We start from the raw sequence: 27252 nt of genomic DNA on the forward strand, positions 1-27252 counted from the left end.
TGGTCAACCTCCTCATTTGGATATAAAAAGGATTCTAGGAGATTTGGCTTTTTGAGATCTGAGCTCAGTAACTCCTTTTCCTTGGCTTTTGTATTTAATATGTATATTCTGTCCTTTCTGAGTGTATGTTTTTTTGTTTTCAGAGAATATGGCCCCAAAGTCAGCTATGAGAGTTCTCTGAAATACCAAGAAGAATTTCATGGCTCGTAACCTTGAACAACAAAGAGAGGCCGAAGCTGAGTCATCTGTCTGATCTTCTTTCAGGAAGAGGTCAGTATCTGATGTTGCTGATTAGAAGGTCATTATTCCAACTCCTCTTTTCTGTCTCATTTTCTCATAGTCCACCCCTCGTCTTTTTCATCCATTGAGCCTCCCTCCAAGAAGCAAAAACTTGATGAAAAGGAGAGCGTCTATACGAAGAATTTTGATGCTTTGACTTGGGAAGAAGAAAATCTTCTTCCTCACAATCGTGTCAATATGAACTATGTGGCAATTCAGAATCATCTTCAGACTCTTGCCTATGGGGGCTTCGTCTAGTGGGAGTTTGTTCCCAACTTTTTAAGGAGCTGAAGAGTTCTCCCATCCAGGCTACATCGGGGGCCTTGATGGCTGCCCGAGCTGATGTGGAGAGACTTAGTGGGAACAAGGTTGAGCTGGAACAGGAAAAAGATACTTTGAAGGCCGATTTAGAAAGAGCTCGGGAGAGAGCGACAAAGTCGGAAGCCACCTCTGCTTTGGCCAAGGAGAAGGTGAAGAAGTATCAAGAGAGCTATACTCATGTCTTTGGAGAGAGGATGTCTCTTGAAGAGGAGCTAGAGAAGCAAAAGGAGAGGTTCGCTGATCCGAAGCTCAGATCGAAATCTTGGCTCCCAACCTTGACCTTTCTCTCTTTAGCACTGACAACATTTTGGTCGATGGCAAAATTGTCCGAACTCCCAATGAGAATGTCCATCTTCCTCTCAATCTGAAGATGTTGGAGCCACAGGTTGGTCAGCCCTCTATGTCGGATGCTCAACTCAAAGTTGTCCCTAAAGAGACTTCTGCTCCTGGAGTTGTGTCTACCGGTCCAGTTTCTATGCATCCTCCTGCTCCTTCGGCCGAAGGTCAAGATGTTGTGACCGGTGAGGCCCTGGCCTTAACCCTCTCATGGGTGAGAGGTCTTAGGATGTTTCAAGCTTTTACATTTTGCTTGTGGTGGTTCGATCTGTGGGTATTTATAACAAATTGGCTTTGTAATAGCTAGTAGTTGTTTTGAACACTTTACTTTTATTGCTTGGTTGCTTGTTCATAACTTTAAGCAATGTTCAAGAATTTTTATTGTATTTTGTGAAAAATACCTTTTGACGAGACATAGTTTATGCTCGTTGTTTGATCCTTCTTATTATTAATTTCCTTAGTTAGGCTCGACTTTCGGTAATCGGTCTTTAGCAATTTATTTTTACAACTCAGTTTTTGTTCTGACCCGTTTTAAGATCGCTTTATACGAGTTTTTTTTATATACATTCTTACATTAACTTGTATCTCGTCGTTTTATCTTGCTGACTTTTTTAAGTTGAGTGATGATTTTTGCGGTTTGTCGAACTTAGGAAACTTCAAAAAGAAATAAACTAGGGATCTTTCATTAGTGTTTAAGAGATTTCTTTACGGAGCTTTTATTGCTAAAGGCTTGGGTGCCTCTAGCCTTTGTACTAGCGCCTCATTAAAAACACCTTATTTGTCGGGAAAAAGAGTGCACCTAGGTTAAAGACTTTTAGTTATAATATCTTTTTAACTTACAACCGTGCCAAAACTTCGGGATCTCTTGTCCTTAAAGATCGGACACTTTGTAGTATCCTTTGCCTATCACACAACGCTAACATAAAATGTTGCAAATGTAACATCTTTAACGATAAAATGACATAATTAAGACTTTAATATGTCAGTACTCTATTAACGGTAATTAAATTAAGGGCGAATGAAGATTCACGATTTGTAAATTAAGAAACAAATTAGACATTACCTCAAATATCATTAGTCTTGAATATATATAATTTTTTCTTTTTTTAACATAATTAATAAGAGTTGCTTCGATCTTATTTGAGTATTATTAAATTGTAAAAAAAAATAATAATTTTTTTAGTATGTTTGATAATTTTTTTTGTAATAAAAATAAAAATATTAGAAAAATATAAAAATATTTTTTTTAGAAGTTATAATTTATATATTTTTTAAAAAAATTATTTAAAAAAAAATATTTTTCACATAATAAATATATAAAAAAAATTATATTATTATACCCAAACTTAATTATTAGAGTAATTTACATCGTTAAAATAAATGAGATAAATATTATGCAAATGTTCTAAACTAAAAATGATCACACGCTCTATTTTGAATAACTATATATAAATTGAATTAACAGAATAGAGAACAGATCAAAGTAAATTATACTGAAAAAATTTGATTTAGTATGATGCAAAATAATTCGAAACACACAGCTAAAATCATTCTCTCCATGTAAATCGAATATGAATAGATTTGATTTTAGTTTTCTTGTATTTTTAATTTGATTTACTTAGATGACACAGTTTATATAAATGGATGCTTATTAATTCGACTTATTATTGGACTATCTTATCAATGGTCGAAAGCGCGAAGGATAATGTGAAGGTCGGCTAATGGCAGTGAAAGTTGTTGAAGTATTAGGATAAGAAAGATAATAAAAGGGGTAAGTTAGTAATTGGATAGTATTATTAAATTTTAGAAAAAAAAAAATTTTTCTGAAAAATATTAAAATATTATTTTTATTTATTTATTTATAAAATGTACATTTCTTTTCTTTATAANTTTAAATTTTTTGTGTTAACTAACGGTAATTCTATGATTTTTTTTTTAAAAAAGGGTAGAATACTAAATTGGTCCCTACCTTTGGATGTGATCCTGTTTTGATCCTTAAGGTTTAAAATGTCCTATTTAAATCCAAAATATTTCATTTAGCTTCAATTTAGTCTCACCGGAGGTCAAAGATAAATAATTAACGAAATGTCCTACATGACCGCAGTATAAGAATAAGATCGATAATCTAGAGAATAAGTACAAGTTTCAGAGGCACAAAATCAACCGTGGATGCATTAATACATTTATTTATCATTTTTCTTATAATTAAAATGAAAAATTTTCTATAAAATTAAAAAAATATTAAATACATATATTGAGGCATCCACGGTTGATTTTGTGCCTCTAGAGCTTGTACTTATTCTCCAAATTATCGATTTTGTTCTTATACTGCTGTCATGTAGGACATTTCGTTAATTATTTATCTTTGACCTCACGGTGGGACCAAATTGAAGATAAAGAAAACTTTTTTGGATTCAAATAGGACACTTTAAACCTTAAGAATCAAAATATGATTATATGCCCAAACGCAGGGGACTAATTTAGTACTTTATCCTTAAAAGAATATTTTTTACAAAAATATTCCTTAATAAAAATTTATTTTTTTTAAATTAAATTTTATTTATTAAAATATTCTTTAACAAATTATTTTTTATTAATTAAATTATATTTTTTTAAAAATTTTTTAATGACTAAAAAAGAGATTTTTTAAAAGTTATAAAAAAGGAGAATATATATTTTACAAATAAAGAAGAAAAAAATGTCATTTTTGTATTTTTCAAAGAAAAAGAGTGAAATTTTTTCTAAATTTTAATAATTGGATACTATTGTTAAAAAAAACTATTTTTTATAGATACAAAGTTAATTTAATGTTTTTATAGTTAGTTTTATCGGTATCTAATTTTTAATGTTAAAAAAATTATTTATTTTTTAAAAAATAAATTAAAATATTATCAAAATAAATTTATATAAATTATAATAAATTATACAATAATTAAATATATAATTAAATTAATTAATTGATATAATTAATTTATTATAATAAATTATTTTCAATAGATTAAAAAAATAAATTAAAAATACTTTTATAAATATACTACATCAACTTTATCATTAAATATAAAAGTTTAATTTTTATATAATAGAATAGATAATATCTAAACAAATTAATATTTTAATGTACAAAAAGACAATTAATTAAGAGATTTTGTTAAGAATACTTCTTAAAAAGGTCTTAAATAAAAAAGTGGGTCAAAACATTTCAATTAATAATTATGTATAAATCTAGTAAATACCTAAATTAATTCTCAAAAAATTTATATCCAACACTTTTTTTTTACTCTAAAAATTCTCAAGAAAAAATTATTCTTTCGTAAGAAAAATTAATTTGTATTATAATGATTATTTTTAAAAACTAAATTATTAATAAATTTGTTAAAATTTTATTTATCTATCATATATATTAATTAAAAATTACTAAAAACAAAAGGAAAAATTAATCTGTATCACTAGAATAATTCTAAAAAACTTTCAAAGTATAACAAATTTATTAGAGACTAATAGTGCTGGAGTGAATCAATCTAGACTAAGTTCAAGTTCGATTCACAAATATTGAGCTTGATTCACGAGTCAACTCTTTAACAATCAAGTCTATTTTTTAAAATCAATTTGACTCACTGAAAACTTATGAATCAACTCGAACTCACGAATGGACTTAAATAAGAGAAACATAATTTATAAGTTTATATCAATATATATTAAAAAATATTAATTTTATATATTGTATATCTATTAATTATGAGATTTTTTATTTACGTTCTACATCAAAATCATATAAAAAATAATTATAAAATTTTAAATAAAAACATTAATATATATAAAATTATATATTACTATTTTATGTATATAATATTAAAAGTATAAACTATATATATAACCGAGATAGCTCACGAGCTAATGAACTGAGTTTATCCAAGTTTAAGTTCGACGCTTTTAATTTATGAGCTCAATTTTATATTCAAGTTTGGCTCATTAGCTCACGATCTCAATTTATCGAACTATTAACGAGTCTAACTCAAATTGGTTCGTGAGTTCACTTCTACTACTAAAGATCCAGATATTAAATTTAAAATGTTAGGACACTTTAGATATTTACTTTGTAAATCTGGTAAGAGGTTTTATGCGTTTAAATATATTAGACGAACTAAAACATTTTAAATTTATTCTCTTAACTAAATTAAGAACGAATTGAAGTAGTAAACGTTTATCATTTATGGCATGTTCCGTGGTAAACCCTGGCACTACTACTAGCAACCAATCACCTTTTACTTTTCCTTTGGTCCAAATTTATTAATTATTAGTGCAGTTGGCACTCGGCACACAAAATCCAAAAACAAAGGTCACTCAGTGACTCACTAGTGATAGATTCGTGGCTATATAGGAGCACCAAATCCTCCCTCAAAGCGTCTGAAAACTTGATTCGCCCAAAACACTAAGAAAGTTACCATCCCTAATAACCTTTGCTTTATAGCTTCCAACTACCATGGCAGATAGCCCCAGCAGCAAGAGCAACTCCCTCATCTTTCACCACACTAAGAAAGGTGGTTGGCATGCTGCCATCTACATTATATGTGAGTTTTCCAATTCTTCAATTCCATTTATAATTGTCCTTTCTCCCAATAATACCCCTTATTTCTCTCTCTTCTCTTCTTCACTCCATTTCATTCATTTTGGGGATCTCACCCATTCTTTTAAACAACCTACACCCTCCCCCCACCACCAAAAAAATAATAACAAAAAATAGATAAATAAGCACTGACATCAACGTATTTGCAATGGGAATCAACAATATATAGAATAAATCAATAAACAATTAAAACAATCGATAACTTAAATGAACATTGAAAAGGGGTAAAACAGGAAAATAAAAAAAAATTAGAAAATAGAGATGCTGATGAGAGAGATGGCAGCGACACGGCGGCGGTGGCGATGGAGGGAGAACGACGAGAGAGAAACCACGGCCGCCATGCAATTCATCTTCTTCATTCCAGTGCAGTGGCGATCTATCACTTCCCCCCTATGAGAGATCTATGAGAGAGATGCTTTTTTTTCTGTGAGAGAGAGAGAGAGAGAGAGTATTTGTGATGGTGCTTCCGTGCTTCGTGTTGGGTGTGAGAGTGTGAGCTGACAGCTGATCCAGCTAGAAGAGAGCGAAAAAAATAAATAAATAAAAAAGAGATTATATTTTTAATGAATGAAAAATTTACAATAATAATAATAATATTAATATCCTAATTTTATGCGATGATGATTATTTATATGTTTCACAGTCGTGGAATTTGCGGAGAGATTTGCATACCAAGGTTTGGCGAGCAATCTTATCACATATCTCACAAATGTTTTGAACGAACCAATAACAACCGCCGCAAAAAATGTCAACACTTGGATTGGTGTTTCCTCGCTCTTCCCTTTGCTTGGTGGCTTCATTGCTGATTCCTGTCTCGGTCGCTTCAGGACCATTCTCTTATCTTCACTTATTTATCTCCTGGTAAATTCTCCATAAAATTATCATTGTTACTACTAGTGTATCACGACTATTAATTCATTCTTTTATTTATTAAATGTGTATTTAAATAATAAAAATTAAGTTATTAAAGATGATAAGTAATTTTATCAATTATATATAATAAAAGATATTTTTAAACACCCAATCCTTCCAATATCTCATTTTATATAGTATAGATTTTCATTATTAATGATGTTAAGGTTTAATTATTATGAATTTTAATAAGAACATATATTAAACTATTATTATAATTCTTTCGTTTTTAATTTTTACTTTAATTTATATATTAAAAAATTAAAAAATTATATTTTCATAAGAACTTTTTAATTAAGAACCTTAACATATTTTTCAGAGTAATTTCAATTTTATTTTTAGTATGAGCTTAGATTAGATTAATTTTTTTAGCTCAACATGGATACTTATAGTTGTGGATAACCTAGTTCTAGCAATAAATAAAACAAAAAAAATCAAGTAGGTGAGTCGTCAAACAAGAGCACACAATAAAACCTCATTAAAAAGATTAATTAATTAGCAAAAAGTTTATTTATGTATCACCCCATACTTAATTTATTAATTAACACGTGTATGTTAATATACAAATGCATTTATAACCACATGTGTAATATCAAAGAACTTTCTTATTAGCTAATAATAATACAATGTAATTAATTATATTTAAGATGAGTGTTAGGACAGCAAGTTTTGTAATTTGTAGTCATTAATTAGTTATTATTAATATTTTTAATAATATAAAATTATTTATTTTTTATTTTTTAATTAAATATTAACTAAATTTTAATAAAAGTGTTAATGTTAAACTTTCTCATAATGTATTAGTCATATGTATTGGGTCTAGCAAGCTGTACGAACCATCAATATCACAATAAATTGCTTTGAATATTTTCCACAATAAAATCATGAAAATTTTTATAACCACTATTTAATTCAGATTTTTTTATCTAAAAATATAAAATAAAATAAATTGTTTACGCTTTTCCCTTTAAAATCTTGAAATATTAATTACGAAAAAATTTGGTCACCGAAAAATTAGGGAAAAAATTTTATGTTATAGTAATTGGTTTCAATGAAATTCCAATTTTTTTTATCTATTTAAAACTCTTCAAGTTGACTTGTTTGAAATGGTTTTTCATATGATGGAGAATCACTCAGAAAGCTTATTTATCTTTTCAAAATATAGAAATAAAAAATATTCTGTTAAACCGATTAGAAAAAGTTAAACTATGAATTTTTTTGGGTGTTAATCTTAAATATGACAGCGTTTGATTTAGAATATAGAAATTAAACCTTTCAATTTCTAAAATGTATATAAATTGGACTATTTAATTTTTGCAGTACAAAAATCAAGTTTTTTATTTTTAAAATTGGATTGTCTAATTTTTATTTTAAAAAAATAAAAAATTTAAAATAAAAAACTCAGAATTTTTAATTTGTGTATTTTTCATAATGTTAAAAATATCAAAAATTATAATATTTAAATATATTACTCCAAAAAAAAAATCAGCCGTGAAAGGACTCGTACATAAAGTGTATGATTCCAATATTCCCATTATAAGATTTGCACATTTTCTTTGGTAGGATTTTTGTCCACATTATACATTAGTCAGCCCATGCAACATGCATGCGCTTACCTGTTACAGTTATGTGAAAGTACCCACAATTGTAGAAGTGAAATTTAATTAAATTTAATAAATCGTATTTTTTATGAGAAACTGACATTTTCATTTTATCTAAATGATATTATATTTTTTCTATTTAAAAAATAATATATATTTCAATTTGTTTAACCAAAATACCATTTAATAATGGAAAAGTCTAGAGGCCAGCATTTTTTTAATAATTTGGCCAGCACTTAACCATAAAAAAAAAGTGAGTGATCTTCCATCATTGGATGTAATCTCACACCATTAAAAATACTATTGATGGCCAATTAATGATTACAAAACACAAAATTTGCTGGCCCCTAATACTCCTCAATAATAATTATTATAATTATATATAAATTAATAATAATTATTTAGTTGATTCAAACAATAATACTATAAGTTATATATTTATTATTGTAAAAAAATTTATTTAATTTTAATATTTATCGCATTATAAAATATTTTAACTTGTTATAAAATTATTTTATTTAAACTTTTTATATATCTCATGATTAATAATAAAACATTAAAAATAAATAAAATTTGTTACATTAAAAATACATTACTAATATATATATATATATAGGAAAAGTATAAGGAACCAAAAGCTTATCAACCAAAAATTAAACAAAACTATATTAATTTATATCAATAATTAATTAATTTTAAATTTTTTAAATTCAAAATTTAAAGAATTTTAAATTGATTAAGTAAACCTAATTAAAACCTATAAAAACCTTCCTCGTTTTTCTCACATTAATATATCTACTTCTAACAATCACAAATTCGAAAAATATACAAAAGAACATCCATTTAATGTGAAAAAGAAACATTCTAATACTTAGTAGAAGAAACATCCATATATATTAACTCGTAAAAATTTTGAATTCATCCAAAAGTATTTGGCTGGATTTTGGCTGATATATTTTTGGTTTCCTAGCTTTACTCATATATATATGCATAATTATAATAACTATTAAATGGTATTTTGGTTGAATGGATTAAAGTATATATATTTAAAATTTTACAGGAGATGAAAGTATATATTTTATAAATAAATAAGAGAGAAGTATTACTTAATTAGATATTTTGTAGAAAAACAAAATATAATTTATTTTAAAAAAAATGCACCACTTCTCATCTTTTATTTATTTATTCTTGAATTTTGGTAGGTTGTCAATAATTTTTTGTCAACATTCATAGAATGGTCTCAAACACTAATAATGCCACATGCAACTCTCAAACAGAAAAATCAATATCAAAAAAAGAAGTATGCGGTAAAATTTTGAGTAGTAATATATTGTTTATTTTGATTCAAAGTTATACAGGAACGCAAAATTATATGCAGATTCTATGAAACATGAGAAGTTTGCAAATTATGTTGTATTAATTTATATGTATATGTATGCATGAAAATTATATTAATTTATATGCATATGTATTTTAATTTATATGTATATACGTATGTATGAAAATATATTGATGAAAAAAATAATATTTCTGTTAATGTTATTATCAGAGTGATTTTTTTTCTTTTCTATTTTGAAAAGGACTGTGACATCATATTTAACACAATACAGGGGATGATTTTCTTGACACTATCAGTGTCGGTAGTTAAACACACAACGCTATTCTTCTTGGCGCTGTACGTGTTGTCGATCGGCGACGGAGGGCACAAGCCGTGCGTCCAAACCTTCGCCGCCGATCAATTCGACGAGGACACGCCGGAGGAGAAGGAAGCCAAAAGTTCCTTCTTCAATTGGTGGTACTTGGGCATTGTTGCTGGTTCTGCTGCTGCAGTTTTTGTAGTCATATATCTTCAGGTAATTATGCTAATTAACCACATTCTTAAGAGTATTATTTTTTTATATATTAATTGATATTGAAAATTATTAGAAGAGCATTTTCTTATAAAACAAATTTATTTGTAAATAATAAAAGAATTTAATTTTAATATACACTGTAAAATTATTTTATATATACATCTAATTACATAAAATTACATTAGTGAAATAAATACTTTTTATATTAATTATATAAAATATTTTATATTATCAGTACATACAAATTAAACTCCTGATAAAATATAAAGTAAAAGTTTTCGACGGCAGTATAAAAATTGTTGCATAAACCAATAATATGAAAAATATAGTAATATATATGATGAATGTTACCTACTTTTAATATTGTGTCTAATTTACCCAAAAAAACAAATAGATAATTTTAAATTTTAAATTTTTTATTTTAAATATTTTTATTTTAAAAATAAGTTAGTTAATTTAAATACCACCATAAAAAAATACCATAGAATTCGCTAATATAGTGGGTGATGATGATCTCATACAAGGAGAAACTTATGGACTACAAACATTTCGTTTTTTAGGAGCAAATTTCACCAACATAAACAGATAGGAATAATATATTGGTTTAATTATTCTATTGGTCTCTATAATTTTACAAAATTTTTTATTATATTTCTATAATTTTTATTTTTAGTTAGGTTCTTATACTAATTTTTTTAATTAGGTCTCTTTTAATAATAATAAGTTTAATTATATAGGGACCTAACTAAAAAAATTAGTATAGAAATTTAAATAAAAAAAGAAAAATGTAAAAACTCAAAAATTAATAAAAAACTCAATTAAAAAAAATATAAAAATCTAATTAAAAATTTTACGAAACTATGTAAGAACCATCAGAGCAAGTATACCTAATATATTCTTCGTGGTGGTCTTAATGCATCATATGTGGGCACATTAGGCGAAAGGAATTATCTGCTGTAAAAGTGAGCCAAGCGGATCATTATTCACTTATTTATTTATTTTAATATTTTACAGAAAAAAACAGTTGCTAAAATATAATTAAATAAGATGCTAATTGTGACATGTCAACATTATAAAAGATTTAAGTCTTATACTATTATCTAATAACATAATACCGAGTGAACAAATTATTTTAATACCTAAATTTAAACAATTTTTTTTCTTTTTATCTGGTGTTCTTTTTTCTTTTTTTAACTGATTTTTACTATACTATTAAATTATTAGACTAAATTAAATTTTTTATTATCAAAATAATTTGGTCATATAAAATTACCATATCTTTATTATGATATTTTTAAAGCATTCAAGTATCAACTAAATATTTTTGTAAAGATATGATTAAAATTTGTATTTTTTTTATTTTCCATGTCTGAATCTTATTACCATATCGGCCCAAAGTTTGTGGCTACCCTTCCAACATTATTGGTTTTGGTATAATCCTTACAACCCAAACTTAAGATCACATACAAAAAGAAATCTAATGGGCTATACATTGTTAGATCAGCTCAATGTTAAAAAAAAAAAAACTATTTTGGCAATTCTCTGAAATATGCAGTGAATATTCAATTTTAACTAACGATGAACTACCAAAAAAAAAATACTAACGATGTAACACATTCCTTTTTTGTAACAGTAAGTAAAGACTTTAATTTATATTTTTAATACAAAATTCCTTTATCTAATATAGATCAACAACATACACACATCTGGCTACATGAATGATAATATAAATTAAAAAATATTGTAAAAATGTTAAACAAAAAAATACTTTATCCATGTATCCATATTAATTCAAATGAGAAGTAAGCATATAAATTTCACACAATAAGGTAAAGAAAGAAAATGATGTAATTTAAAGTTTTCAAGTAAAATTAAATCACTTTCCATATAAATCACTCCTTTTTCATGACATGATCTAGCATCATCATTTTACTGAATGGGCCAATAAGATAATTCTTAATTTATTAATTTTAAATATATATGAGCAGGACAATGTTGGATGGGGAGTAGGATTAGGAGTGCTGGTAGGAGTCCTGGCAATAGCGTTGGCGCTTTTCTTGTTGGGAATCAATAGGTATAGAAAGGAAAGCCCACAAGGAAGCCCATTCACTACGATGGCCCAAGTCTTCGTGGCGGCGGCGCGCAAGTGGCGTGTGAAGGACAAGTCCGGCCACACTGATTATTACTATGGGGAGGACGAGGAGGAGCATAACCAGCTCCATGATCATCAACTCAAATTTCACGCCTTGCAGCACACTCAACACTGTAGGTAAGTGCCACTCTTCTCTATTTATAAATTCCTACAGAAGAATACCAACAACTCTCTAAAGAAATTATAATAGTAAACATTTAAACCGGTCTTTGTCTATTTTTACGAAAGACAAAGCTATTCATGTCTTAAAAAAAAAGAGACTTTGACCTTCAACTTTTTTATTTTGGGACAATATGATTTCTTGGTTAAAAATTTATTTAAATAATAATAAAAATTAATTTTATGAGAATTTTATTTATATTTTGTGAAGGTTTAAAACCCCATAAAATGATCCCTCTCTTCTTTTCCAAAATCTTCGTTTCATTCTATCAAAGACTTATGAATTCATTGTAAAATTTCTCAAAACTAAATTGACCTGTTTTAGGAAGGAACGTTACATTAATTATCCAATCCCATTGAATATTCATTGTGTGCATTGATCGGAATTATTTGTGTTGATTTTTTTCATTCTTCGATAGTGGACGGTTTATTTTGTGGTAATCTACGACGGATATTTTACGGAGTTGTTTCGGACATATTTTAGATACGACACACCTAAATATTATCACGTGTCAGCGTGTTTAGTATTATTTTTAATATATATTTTTAAAATAAATTTAAATATAGTATATATTATTATTTATTAAAACAAAAAATATTTTAAATACTTGATATAATTAAAATAAGACAATAAAAATAATTAAAAAATTAATTTATATTTTAATATCAATAAAATATCAAAATATCATTACAATATATCTAAAAATACTTTATATTTTAGATGTATGCGTGTCTCATATCTTATAAAATTTTAAAATTCGCGTGTCGGCGTGTTCCGTATCATGTCGTGTCCCGTACCCGTATTAGTATCCGTGCATCATTGGTGGTAATACTACAATAACTAAAATAATCTTATTTAACACTACATTTATAATTTTATACATATAACATATATAACTCCACAGTTATAATGACCATAATTAATTAATACTAAATAAAATACCATATTATTTGAGCTGATTTTCTTTTGTCTTGGAATCATTATTGTTATTTTATTACGACATATTATCATAGAGGAAATACCCCTAAACAAAATTCTACTGTGGAAATTGTAAACAGCTTTTTGGACAAAGCAATGATCATAGATGAAGTTGATGCATCAAGCAAAACAAGAAATCCATGGAGGCTATGTTCAGTGACTCAAGTAGAAGAAGTAAAGCTTGTCCTTCGCCTAATCCCTATATGGCTAAGTTGCTTGATGTTCTGTGTTGTCCAATCTCAAATCCACACATACTTCACAAAGCAAGGAAGCACATTAGTCCGTTCCATAGGGCCCCACTTCCAAATCCCTCCGGCATCCCTCCAAGGCTTCGTCGGAGTCTTCATCCTTCTGGCCGTTCCAATCTATGACCGGATTTTCGTTCCCCTCGCAAGGAAATTCACAGGCCATCCGGCCGGTATAACGGTCTTACAAAGGATTGGAGTTGGTCTAGCCTTGTCTATTTTGACCATGGTGGTGTCAGCACTCGTGGAGACCAAAAGGGTTGGCGTGGCTAGAGACCACGGACTCATTGATGACCCCAAAGCAGTCATACCTATGAGCATTTGGTGGATGCTTCCTCAGTACATGATAACCGGCGTTTCCGACGCCTTCACAATCGTCGGCCTGCAAGAATTGTTCTATGATCAAATGCCAGATGCAATGAGGAGTTTGGGCGCGGCCGCCTATATAAGCATAGTAGGAGTCGGAAGCTTTGTTAGCAATATAGTTATAGCTATTGTGGAGGACATAAGCTCAAGAAGCGGTGAAAAATGGTTGGGTAACAATATAAACAGGGCACACCTTGATTACTATTATTGGGTCTTGGCTGGATTGAGTGTTGGGAGCTTGTGTGTGTATTTGTTGCTAGCCAAGTCTTATGTGTACAAAAAGGTGGATGAGGCTGAAAGAAGTAGCAACAATCAAGGTTTCAGGTTCAACAAATACCGTCCAAGAGTCTGATCTATATGGTGTAGTTTTTCATCAATAATTAATAGCTAGTAACACCTTGGCATTCAGTGCATGCATTGTTTCTTGTTTTATAAACTGTTTTAGGGTAGGGGTAAGGTTTGGCACATTCAATGCATTGCCTTACTATGGTTACCTTAGTATTAGATATGATATCTTTGCTTTTGCAATTCTGCCCTTTCTTCATGTTTATATATGTTTAAGATAAAAGCAAATAGAATTGGCTACTGGATTCTTCTTACACACGTAGAAGCATTTGTGATTAGGGGTGTTCAAATTCAAACCGATCCAAATTAAACCCTTAATCCAATTCAATCTAAATCGAAAATCAATTAAAACCGCACTAGTTCAGATTGAATTGGATTCTGTTTTTTGCAAACCGCAGGATTGGATTGGATTTCGGATCTATTTTTCATAATCGATCTAATTCAATCCAAACCGTACAAAATATTATAATATTATTATTTTATTATTATATTTATAATTATACTTATAAAATGTTCAATTTGTTATACATTTTTCTATTATTCATGTATTATTATTATTTAATAAATATTTTATGTTCAAAATATTATTTATTTATTTATTTTAACTAACCTATAATTTTATTTCTATTGTTATGTTATTATTGCTTTTTAAGATATTGTTAAAATTTGTTATGTTATTGTTGGTTATTTAAAATTTGATATTGAGACTTATTATATGTATTTAATTTTTCTTTTTTAAAAAATTGCAAATCCAAACCGATTCAAACCGTTTGTAATCGAATCGGATCGGATCGGATTTCAAAAAAAAGTTCATCTAATTCAAACTGCACCGCACATAAATTAAGCGTTCGAATCGGATGACGTTTTCTCTTAAAACCGAACTAAACTGCATCACAAAACACCCCTATTTGTGATACATGCATGTACATTATATTTGGTCAAATACCGTATATATACCGCATACATGCAGAAAGAAGCGCAGCACACGCAATCTTCCTTAAAAAATTTGGATATGGAAGTTTTTTTGTGTGTTATTGCCAAAGATAAAGACGAGAGGTGTTGAACCGAAGAATGGTGGGGTTCACTTTTAAAACATTTTAAAAAAATATTTTTTAATAATTAAAATTTAATATATATAATCGATTAAATTATGTTATTTTTGTCAAAATTAGATCAGACAAATTAATTGACCGAAAAATTGATAAACCCATATCTGTCTTTTTTCCTAAAAAATATTAATTTATACCGATTTAAAATTTAATTTATTAATTTTTTGGTTAAACTGATTTGTCCAGTCTAATTTTAATAAAAATAACACAATTTAATTAATTATATGTGTTAAATTTTAATTTTTAAAAAATATCTTTAAAAAAATACTTTTTAATATCTTTATCTAACTGTTCCCTTTTTAAAAATGTGAAAAAATATCTAGTTGTAAGTGAGAATTGAGTTTTCTTTTTTTTTTATTTTAAAATTCCATCACGTAGAGCATGAGCTATGACATAGTATTTTTTTTAAATAGAAAAAATAATTTACAACATTAATGTGACATATTCAAAAACTTATATAGAAGCACTGTAACACCTAATATTCAAATCCTTATACTCGAGTCATAAGTTAATGATAATAAGGTGGTACGACTCTCAAGGTGGATTATAATACATAATTATAAGTATAATTGAAAAGAAGTATTAATCGAGAAGCCTGAAAAGAGTGAAAATAAAATCGCGAAGTCGTGACACTCACGTATCGACAATTAGAAGGCAAAGCGTGAATCGAAAACGATACACAGATAAAGCCATAAAAAGAGTAATAATAAGACAAAGTACAAATATATAACACTAGTAAATAGCTACTAGTCGCGACCCGCGAAGTTTAGGCCGGCTAGGGTACAGTATAAAAGTAGTTGACAACGATACTTCCCAATCTCTCCCAAAAGATACATAAGGGCCTCTAGAGGCAAGTTTTCAAAAGGATTAAATACATAGCATGAGTTCTTTAAAAAAACAAAAGCGGAGAGAATCTAAGCAAAATGTAAATAAAAGATCTTAAAGGTTTTCGCTATCTTTCAGACAAACTACAGCTCACTGCTGAGCACCTGGACCTGCAGCTGAGCTTCCTCCAGCTCCGTTACCATTCTCATTTCCGCTCATCCTTCCCATCGCTTGGTTGACAGCCGCTGCCTTAACTTGCATAGTGTTGATAAGGTGGTTCATCGCCGCCAGAAATTCAGCTTGATTGCCAATCAAAGCGGGTCTCTCATTTCCTCTCCGTCCGCGACCCCGTCCACGAGTTGCCAATTCAGGTTCCACATAAAATAAGTGATATTAAGGTGATCAGTCTCAATATCTCAAGTTAAGTGCTTCAATTTACCAAAGGTACACTCATGAACTTCATGCTAGACATATCGGTTAGATATCTTAAATAGCACAGGCACAATTCAGAGTACGCATTGAAGTATAAGCAGTCCATCTCACAGGCTCACGAGGACGAACTGCTCTGATATCATAATGTAACACTCTACCACACAGAATCTTATGCTATAGTCATAAGACTGAGGTGACTAGGTATTACGACCTCTAAAAATAAAATCACACACACACACACATACATACATACATACATACATACATACATACATACATACATACATACATACATACATATAGGTGAAATGAATATATATTCAAGGAGTTTTGAAAGAAAGGTTAAACAATAAGTCGCAAAAATAAAAGCGCATTGCTCCCATGAATGTAAACCGAGTAAAATAGGAAAGGATAACACATAAGTATAAAGAGTAGAATGTCAAGAGTTACAATATACCGAATCTCCGACTCAACCTGCAAAGTTAAGGCTGGCCAAAGTATAAATACATAGATATATACATATCCCAAAATAGATAAAACAACAACCTGTTTCTCCACATCAACCTCTAAGAGGAATAAAATAAAGTTATACATACAGAGGAGAATCTACTACAGAATATAAAGCATAAACCCAAAATACAGAATCCCAAAATATAACACTTCGCTTGCAGACAGAACTCCAGACGTTTACCGAGGTGTCTCTCGACCTGCATCTGAAAACAACAACATATATATGGTATGAGAGACACCTCGGTATGCGTCTGAAGTTATGTCTGCAAGCAGAGTGTTATATTTTGGGACTCTGTATTTTGGAAGAGTACACATAAAAAATACAAAAGGAGCTCCACACGAGCAAGAAGCTCCAAATACTCAGAGACTAGTTTGAAAGTCCGGATAGCACCCAACTATTCGGATGCAGTTGAGACGGTGCCACCAAACACCAATTCTGCAAGGCTTGAACAAATGTAGAAAAGGGAAGCCACACCCCCAACCTCGTGGACATGGACTCGTAAACCCACATCTAGTCGGCGACTCATGGGGAATCAAGGTTTATGTAGTAAACCCGCTCATCCGCCCCGAAGAGCAAAAGCACATATTAAAGCTCCGCCTCACCACCTCCGCACACCGCGTCCTCGTCGCGTAACTTTTGGAGGTCCTCCTCCGTAAGCCGAGAAGGTGTGCCCCACACGTCGGAGGTCACCTAATAATAATCGTTAGACACGCTTTCGGTCCCGGAACAACGGGAACCCTAGCACCCTCAGCTCTCTGCCAGACCATACCTATAAACAAAGGGGGCACCACCGTCATTCCACTCCCCATAAGAGAAAACCATACAAATTCTATGCTAAAAGCACCTAAAAACATCTAAAAAGCAATGGCATCTCCCTTTATTTTCCTACCGCTACCGCAAACATAAAACTGTGTCAAAATAGTGGCACCTCCTTTTTTCTTATTACCCCTAAACAAAAAACACCCCTGAAAAGAAAAATACAAAAGCAAATAAACCAAAGGGGAAATATGGAAGTAACAGCCACGCACAAGTAACAAAAATAAACAAAGAGCACTAGCCTGATTTTCAGAAAGTTGAACGGCAGAAGTGAAAGTGCAATGCGCACAGGGAAATACAGCACTACGACCCCTTCAAAAAGCCCAACAATCCAGTAAAAACGCAGTGCCAAAGAGAAAATGTAGAGAGCGTTCGAGTAGATAAAATAAAAAGGTAAAAGAAGAGAGAAGGAGAAGCAGCTACAATAAAGAGAAATAAAAAACCCCAACGTTTCGAATGAGCACACGGAGGGAAAAATGGAAAAGAAACCCAAAACTCCTCTCCTCGCATTAAATATCATTATGATGTCTTGGAAACCGCAACTGATAGAACTCTTCTTTTTCGAGAAATGCATCAGCAACTAATGGAGCAACCAAGTGCTCCACGGACTTCCAATCTCAGCCAAAAAGTTTGGGATGACACTCCATTCCGCATGCCAGGCTCGCGACTCCCAATCCCACAACAAAACGAACTCCTCCAGCGATGAGTTTGAGCAAGCACACTCTCTCACTCCGGGAGAAACTATTTTGACCCGATCCTTGGAGTCCCCCTATCGGAGCAATAACGACCCGATTACCCAGGTCCAGGCCCTCACCATGGTCCAAACTCCAAACTTTAATCCCTAACCAATATTCAAATTCAAATACTTCTCTTATCTTATCCAACAAGATAAGATAAGATAAGATAACAGACACAAACTATATAAGGAGAGCTAAGGGCTCCCTCAGGTACGTTACACATTCCTAACCCTTACCTATACCTCTCTGATCGATTCTGACTTGAGCGTCGAAATTTCTTTGCCAGTACTACCCCCCATTATTCTAGAGGTCCGACCTTATCACCACCAAGGTCGGCAAATCTCTGATCCTTCTCTTAACCTGTACTAGCGAAATCATGTACATAAATCTTTTTTTATTCTAATTTAACAAATTCAAAAAATTTGGCAATTATTTTTTATTGTATCGTTAAAAAAGTCACGTCACACAATGTACAATGTCATGATAGTAAATAAGATGTCACCTGACAGTAATTACTATAAAAAAAGGTTCTTCGACAACAAAAGGATAAAAATGACTAACGGACTTGATATTGGTTACTACACATAACTCATTAGATTCATTTAATTTTAATTAGATTCATTGTTTTCATTTGAATAAATAAATTCTAAAAAAATATGACAAAAAGACATATATCTTATTTTTATAAAGTTAAAAGACTGATCTCAACATAATAAAAAAATTTTAGTGTCGAAAAATTTCAATACAAAATTTTTTAAAAATTTATTTAAATATATATTATATTTTGTAACATATTTTATTAATGGGCTTTTGAAAATTATAATTATTTAGTAGAATACAACAAGACTTGTCATCATCATAATCATTAGAATAATTGATTTGTTTTTAAATATTATTTTATGTTTTATTGGTTTTTCAATTTAATTTTTTTAGATAAAAATATTAAGATATCTAATAAATAATAGTTTTGTTGTATCCGTATAGATTGATAAAAAAATTATGAGTCACAACTTTTATAATTTAAATCTTTTAAACTAAATTCTATACAATTATATTTTCTTATACCATCTTTAAGAAATTAGATCATTTATTTAATTTAATACTATTTGCTGACTATTCTTAATTAATTTTTTTATAAGAAAAATATTCAATAAGTATTATATTAATTTTTATCATTGTAATTATATTTTTTACATATATTACGATTTATATATTTAAAGAATTACATCTGCTGAATTTCATCTTAATTTTTTAGAATTAGACAATAAAATTAACAAAAATACTAAAAATTTAGTTTTAATTCAATTGCTAAAGATTTTAAGTTATTCAAAACTCAAAAAATTATCACTTTAAGATATTTCATAAAATTTATTTATAAAATTATTTATTTATTATCAAATTTTAAGGATAATGATATTTATAAATTTTGTTTATATATAAATGCTATTATATACTTTTTATATGAAAATTTTTGCCCCCTCAATATTTTTAAGCTCCGCCACCGCTCAGGGAAATCATCTTTAATTTATTACAAGATTGGTGGTGCTACTGATATGTGTGGGGCTTGGTAAGCACTAAGCAAGTGATGCACATGCCAAAAAATAGAATGAGATCTGTCTTTGATATAAACAAATGTCCTTTAGCTCTCATGAAAAGCCAGAATGATTTTAGAAAATCAGAACATACAAAGCACTACCCCAATATTTTTTTGGTAAAATTCTATGGTATTTATGAGTTGGTATCTAATTTTATCCAATTTACTTTTTATAATAAATTTTAAAAATTATTTATTTTTATATTTTAAATAAAATATTAATTTTTAATTTTTTTAGTAATTTAAGTACTATCTTTTAAACATTCATAACAATCACTTATTTTTATAATGATTATTTTTATGTTGGCTCTAAGAACAATATTTCTTTTTAGGTTGTGAATAAAAGTTTGAAAATCTTTCTTTTTTTAACATTTAGTATCCGTTGATTTTAGTCTTCTCTCTCTTTCTTTTTTTTTCCTCACTTATTGGCTAAACAAGAAATTGTATTTTAATTTTTTATTGACTATTTATTAGCTGATCAGAAAAAATAATTTTTTAATTTGACAGAAAATTTACAATTTAAAAATACAATANAACTGATTTAATATTTGATTTTTATGGATAAGGAGTCTTTTTCAAAATATTGATAAAAACAAAGAGAACTTTCTTTGCTTATTCGTGAATTCAAGAATCAACGTAGAATATCATGGAGATTCTTGATGAAATCTTTGGGATCTCCCTTTCCAAACTGTGAGATTTCCTATGTGGATTATGCATCTTCATGACTAGGACCTGGCTCCCCAATAAAATGCCAAGTCCTCATGATTCATCACCATCACCACCATCTTCATCTTAATCTCTTTCTCTTCTCTTCTTTTCCCAATACTTTATCTCTTTCAACAAATTATTATGGGTATGTCTGCTGCGGCACAGTTCCATGTTTTGGCTGTTGATGACAGCCTAATTGATAGAATGTTGATTGAGAGGCTCCTCAAAACCTCTTCATTTCATGGTACTTTTCTTTTTTTTCATTATTTCCCTCCCGTTACTTAATTCCTATTGCTGATATATATAAAAAAAAATTGTATTTTGATTTTTTTTATTTTTTATAATTTTTAAAAAAATTACAAAAACAATAAAATTTTATTTTTTATTTTGACCAATTTTTTTCATAAATTTTAAAAATAAAAAATAAAAATTAAGTGCATCCTTGTCTTTTAGCTATTTGAGCTAATTCATGAGTTTTTTTTATAACTTGAAATTGAGTTTTAAAGTAGATTCAATTGTTAAAGTCGAGTTTAAACTTGACTAAACTTGATTTAGCTCCATTCATCTGCATGTAATGAAGGATTTTTTTTTTGGTGCTAGAGCTAAAAAGTTATGTTACTAAAGTTAGTAGTAATTGCAGTTATATGGTATCTTATTCTTATGAATGTGATGTAATTGCAGTTACAACAGTGGACTCTGCCATTAAGGCTTTACAATACCTTGGTATGGTTGAAGATAAACTAAAGGGTTATGAGACACCTGAAATTCATCAGGTTCAATTCTTTTGTCATTAGCTTATTTTTATGGATAGAAAGAAATAATTTTAAATGAACAAGTTGTGTTAATATTTTGCTATAATTTCTTATACTTATTTTATGCAGAATGCAGAAGTTAATGTAAATCTGATCATAACAGATTACTGTATGCCAGAAATGACTGGCCATGATTTGCTAAGAAAAATTAAGGTAGCTTTTGATTGGTATGATCTTTAATTAGTGTAAATTTTTCTGACATTATTTGTTTATCATTTTCAAAATTTCAATGGATCAGAGAGTTTGGTCAAATCAAATTATTAATTATGGATTTGATTTTAGGATCAACATTTTTATTTTCCTATTTTTGAAAATAATTTGAAAAGAAGGGATCTGATTTCATAAATGCCAGTGATATGGATTTCTCAAACAATACAAACAGTCACTTGTGATATTTTCTAAATTTTCAAAACCATAACAAAACTCAAACCAAATTTGAAGTTGGACTCGTCTTCTTAATTCACGTTCTCTTAATAGATTTCAATAAATATAAAGGTCTAGCATGTGTCTTTAGAAGACGTGATAAGTATATCACTAGTAAAAATTTTTAAATATTTTTATTTTCTAAATATAAATATTAAATACTAATAAAGGTTCATTGATTTGCAGGAATCAAATTCTCTTAAAGACATACCAGTTGTGATCATGTCCTCGGAGAATGTTCCATCAAGGATCAATAGGTGAGGAAATTGGATCCCATAACCCAATCCAATATCATCAACTTTTTAGTTGTATAAATATCTTTTACATTTTTTTAAACAAATTAGGTGCATTAGTTGACTGAATGCCAAATAAGTCTAAATTCTCATTTATTTTGATCAGATGCTTGGAAGATGGGGCTGAAGAATTCTTTCTGAAACCAGTTCAACAATCAGATGTGAACAAGCTGAAACCCCATTTATTGAAATCAAGATCCAAGGAAGAAGAGGAAACCCAACCCATCAACAATAACAAGAGGAAACAAGAATCAAGTGCACCGTTTAATAAGAATTCTTACAAAATCAAAATTTGATAATATATATATATATATAGGGGCAGTGGTAGTTTCTTAATTAGAACATTTTCCTTTCATCTACTGTTTTCATATATGGCATCCCAATCAAACAAAATGAAATTAGCTGTTCAGGAAGTCCTGGATGTAAATACTAAATAGATTCATTAGAGAGAAGAGAATATAAGAGTATATTTACATTTAATTTTGTGGTGAAAATGGCAATCATGTTAACAAACTTTTTTCTACTCTTGACTCTTAATCTTTCCTGTATCAATTAAATGTTGAATTTTAAATGCATATAAACATTAAGGAAGTGATTGTCAAGTGTTGAAGTTATAAAAAAAATAAAAATAAAAGATACTTCACAAATCACAAAACTTTTAAAAACAAAATATGAATAAATGACCAAATGTACCCATGAAAGATAAAAACGCTGACAATTGTATCCATAGAAGACCGAAACTAACTTTGTACCCATTGAAGATGTGGTCCGTGTGACAGAAATACCCTGCCTTGGTTTGACACCAGCTTCGTGCTTATACGAACCTAGGTGGCACTCCAAACCCCCCAAACCCCTATCTACGTGGATTAAACCTTTTTTTGTTGCTAACTGTTTGGTTTTTGAGGAACATTGCGCGGGAGAGGAAAGGTGTGCCCTAGCAGAGAAATTTTGGTCGCGATCGAATGCTTTCCCAATCGGAGACGTGTTGTGAATAACTCCCACGCGAAGAAGGTGAATCAAGGGGTTTCGTCATCGTCGTCCCCAAGTCGAAGAAGCTAGTACGAAGCCAATACGTAGCCTAAGGGTGTCGTGGTGGATGGCGCAGAGCTCACTACCTTTGCTGCTCAGCGAACAGAGGTATCTCATAGCATTTTTGATTAATTTCATGTCATTCCCATTAGTTAGAAATCATGTGATTGCTGAGGGTTGGTAGAAAAGTTGGGTTAGGGTTTGTGTTACATGTGGTTAGATACAATGTTTTCTTAGCTTATGTTGGGTATTTTCATTTCCAGGAATGGCCACCATCCATATAACACTGTGTATTAATCATAGAGGACGGTTTGAGAGAGGGTCTGGTGGGACAATTAGTTATACTGGTGGTGAAGTCGCAGAAATCAATAGGGTGAACGTTGATACACTGAACGGTTTTTTTATAACTGATTTGTTGAAGGACATTGGATATACGTCCGTTTCTAATTTTTACTGGCAAGAACCGGGGAAGGAGCTTGATGATGGGTTGAGGGACCTAAGGGTTGATATGGATGTAGTTAGAATATATGAGGCAGCCGTGAAGAATGGAAACAAAATCAATGTGTATACAGAGCATCCGATGGACCAGGCTGTGATTGTTGAGGAGAACAATATGACTCCGTCAAAGAGGAGAGTAAAGACATGTGTCAAAAGGACGCCAACACCAAAGAAGAATCCAAAGAGAAGATTGGTAGTAGTGGAAGATCATGATGATGCTGAAATTGTAGGTAATGTGCAAGTTGTGAAAGAGGACCAAAGAAGGGGTGAGGCCCAGAACATGGTAGAGGCCCATGAAGAAAATAAACAGGCTGAAGTTGTGGCCCAAAAAGAGGACAGTCACAGTATGTCCCAGGAGACAGCACATCCACCACCAGCATCATCCCATGAAGCATGACATTTTTCTCAGCCTCCTCCAACCTCTGTCCTACCAGATCAGCCACCATCAAGTCAGTCACAACCCTCCCAGCAGCCTGAAGCCAATGTTTCTGAACCTGTTGAACCTGAACAACTTACCCAATACACCCCACAGCCGTGCAGGAATCCACTTTCCCAATCGATCCCTGATTCAGGCCGATCCTCTGACTCCAATAGGATCCCCCAAACTAATCAAAGCAATCCTTCATTTGAGGTTGATGGAGGGCAAAAGGGGAACAAGAGGAGATCAACCAGGAGGCCTCCCCCTACAGGGCAATCCTTTATCCCGAACCTTGATCCGGAGAAGCCACCAACCTTTTATGTACCAGTTGAGGAGGATGAATTTTCTGATGAAAACCCTGGACATCATTGCTATTCTTCAGAGGACTTGCATAGCATAGCAAGTGACGATGATACTGAGACTCCAATTTTTCCTCAGAGCAATGCTGATGCCCCGGTTAGCCAGGTGAGGTTGGAATTGGGGATGGAGTTTGAGACTCTCAACCAGTTCAGAAAGGCTGTCCGAAAGTTTAATATCCACATTGGCAGGAGCATATTCTTTGCTCGTTGTGACTCAACAAGATCCAAGGCTATATGCTACGATGAGGACTGTCCTTGGCAAATCTACTGTGCCAAGAGAACGTTTTCCGCAAGCTATCAGGTAAAGACATTTGTCAATGAACACACTTGTAGCAGAGATAATCACTGTAAGTCAGCAGATGGGAAATGGGTAATAGATGAGCTAGAGGAGAGGATTAGAGTTCAACCAAACTTGACAGTGAGGGAGGCTGACCAATACTTCAGGTCTGAATATGATGTACTCATCAATGAGAGAAAAATTTACAGATCTATGAAGAAGGCGAAGGAGAGGATTGAGGGTTCAGAGATTGCACAGTATGCAAGACTTCGTGATTATGGTAATGAAATACTAAAGACTAACCCTGACTCGACAGTAAGGATACATTCGAATCCTATACCTGATTCGAATCCTTTGTTTCTGAGGATATATGTATGCTTTGATGCATGCAAGAAGGGATTTGTGGGAGGTTGTAGACCTTTAATAGGTTTGGATGGAACCTTTCTTAGAAGGTACTACGGGGGCAGTTATTGACAGCAATAGGACAGGATGCAAATAATCATATATATCCTATTGCCTATGCAATTGTGGAGTCAGAAAATAAAGAAAGTTGGATTTCCCGTCGAGCATCTTTCCCTTCATCCTCTTCGAACTTGATGAACTGCTGCAAGTTCCATCACTTGCAGGAGAGTTATATCTTCGCAACGACATGCTAGGGCTCACGAGAAAATTCCTTCTCTCCTTATGTGCACTTGAAACTGGATGAGGTTGAAGTCAATTGCATTTACTGGGGTGTGGTTCAAATTGGGGAAGATGACTCCCTAGGGTTTCCACTTCATGGGTTAATCCTTATAATAACGTTCAAATCCACGTAGATAGGGGTTTGGAGTGTCACCTAGGTTCGTATAAGCACGAAGCTGGTGTCAAACCAATGAAGGGTATTTCTGTCACACGGACCACATCTTCAATGGGTACAAAGTTAGTTTCGATTTTCTATGGGTACAATTGTCAGCGTTTTCATCTTTTATGGGTACATTTGGTCATTTATTCAACAAAATATACATAAGTTTAAATTGGCAGAGTACTTGACAGAATACTCTATTCATCATTAGATGAGTAAATAACTTAAAAATAGTCAGGAATAAGAAATAGATTATTAAAATATGAAAAAGTATAGGTAAATAACTCCTAATCAGCCAATTTTAAACAATTGTAATTAATAATTATTAATTTTATATTTAAAAAAATAAAATTTAAATAATAACGAATTAATAATAACTAATTAGTATAAAATACAATTCAAAAATATTTGTTGACTAGACCTTTTATTAATTAACTAGTAGAATTGTTTAAATATAAATCAACACATTACTAAATGATAAAATTGTGGCGGAAAAATCCACCAATAGTGACAATTTCACTAAGCAAAACAACACGTTTAAGTAAGTAATGATAAAATTTCGCACGATTTAAATTATTTTGGTGCCAAAATTTTGTGATAAATCCAGCGTCATATTTTTATGTCCGACGGTAAAAGTTCCGAGAATTTTAATTTTAGGTATTATCGTCGAATCTTCCCACACAAAATCCAACGGCAATTATAATGGAAACAACCAAAACAAAATCCGATGATAATGAATATATTTTTGGTAGTGATCATCTTGTTTTGCTCCTAAAAATGGATTAATCGAGCTAGTAAAATCACAATTTGTTTTTAAAAAGTTCAATTTAATTCGGTTAGGATAACTCGCGAGTTAAATGAATTTAGATTAAGATCGCATAGATTTGCTCATTTGACTTTTTTTTTCTTTTTTATATAAAATTTCTCTTTTCAGAAACACATATTATACTTGTGTCCCTAATCTTAAAATCAATGTGACTCCCAATCAAGCAATCAAGTAATAGAATACATTCCCAGGAAAATATACTTTTATGAGATTCTAAGGTTTGTTGTTGGAGTGGGGAGCTGGGTACAAGAAAAAGAGGATCATAGTATGAAGGTTGTTTACTTCAGTTTTACAATTTTTATCTAATCGACATCTTATCTGAAAGTAACTTGCTATCTTATGGTATGTCATTACTTAGTATTAAAAATAGGAATAAGTATGATTTTAGTTCCTAACATAGAGACCGGAATTTTTTTTTGTCTTCGACTTTTTTTTCGCTATAAAATGGTTCCTAAAGTTTCAGTTTGTCTTAAAATCGTCCTTTTTACCAATTTTATTTTTTTTATTACCAAATTATTCTTTATTAAAAAAATTTTAAAATAAAATAAATATAAAATAAAATAAAAAAGAAA

At 30.5% G+C, this 27252-nt stretch overlaps 2 protein-coding genes across 3 annotated transcripts; both read left to right on the plus strand.

Annotated features, from left to right (window-relative positions):
• The first annotated feature begins 5259 nt into the window (after positions 1–5259).
• On the plus strand, positions 5260–14458 carry LOC107462839 (protein NRT1/ PTR FAMILY 5.4). The gene is made up of 5 exons (XM_016081518.3): positions 5260–5504; positions 6204–6421; positions 9684–9926; positions 11915–12195; positions 13297–14458. Exons 1-5 carry the CDS (start codon positions 5417–5419, stop codon positions 14177–14179), a joined length of 1713 nt encoding a protein of 570 aa, XP_015937004.1. The 5' UTR covers positions 5260–5416; the 3' UTR covers positions 14180–14458.
• A 6346-nt stretch (positions 14459–20804) lies between these two features.
• On the plus strand, positions 20805–22925 carry LOC107462728 (two-component response regulator ORR10). 2 transcript variants are annotated; one of them, XM_016081356.3, is made up of 5 exons: positions 20806–21148; positions 21586–21677; positions 21786–21869; positions 22326–22396; positions 22539–22925. In XM_016081356.3, the coding sequence occupies exons 1-5, from the start codon at positions 21046–21048 to the stop codon at positions 22726–22728; spliced, it is 540 nt and encodes a 179-aa protein (XP_015936842.1). In that variant the 5' UTR covers positions 20806–21045; the 3' UTR covers positions 22729–22925. The 2 variants fall into 2 exon arrangements, with proteins under 2 accessions (XP_052109024.1, XP_015936842.1); XM_052253064.1 differs by lacking the exon at positions 21786–21869 and having other exon boundaries at positions 20805–21148.
• The last annotated feature ends 4327 nt before the right edge of the window (positions 22926–27252 follow it).

Source organism: Arachis duranensis, chromosome 8, assembly GCF_000817695.3.
Source record: "Arachis duranensis cultivar V14167 chromosome 8, aradu.V14167.gnm2.J7QH, whole genome shotgun sequence".
Classification (NCBI taxonomy): domain Eukaryota; kingdom Viridiplantae; phylum Streptophyta; class Magnoliopsida; order Fabales; family Fabaceae; genus Arachis; species Arachis duranensis.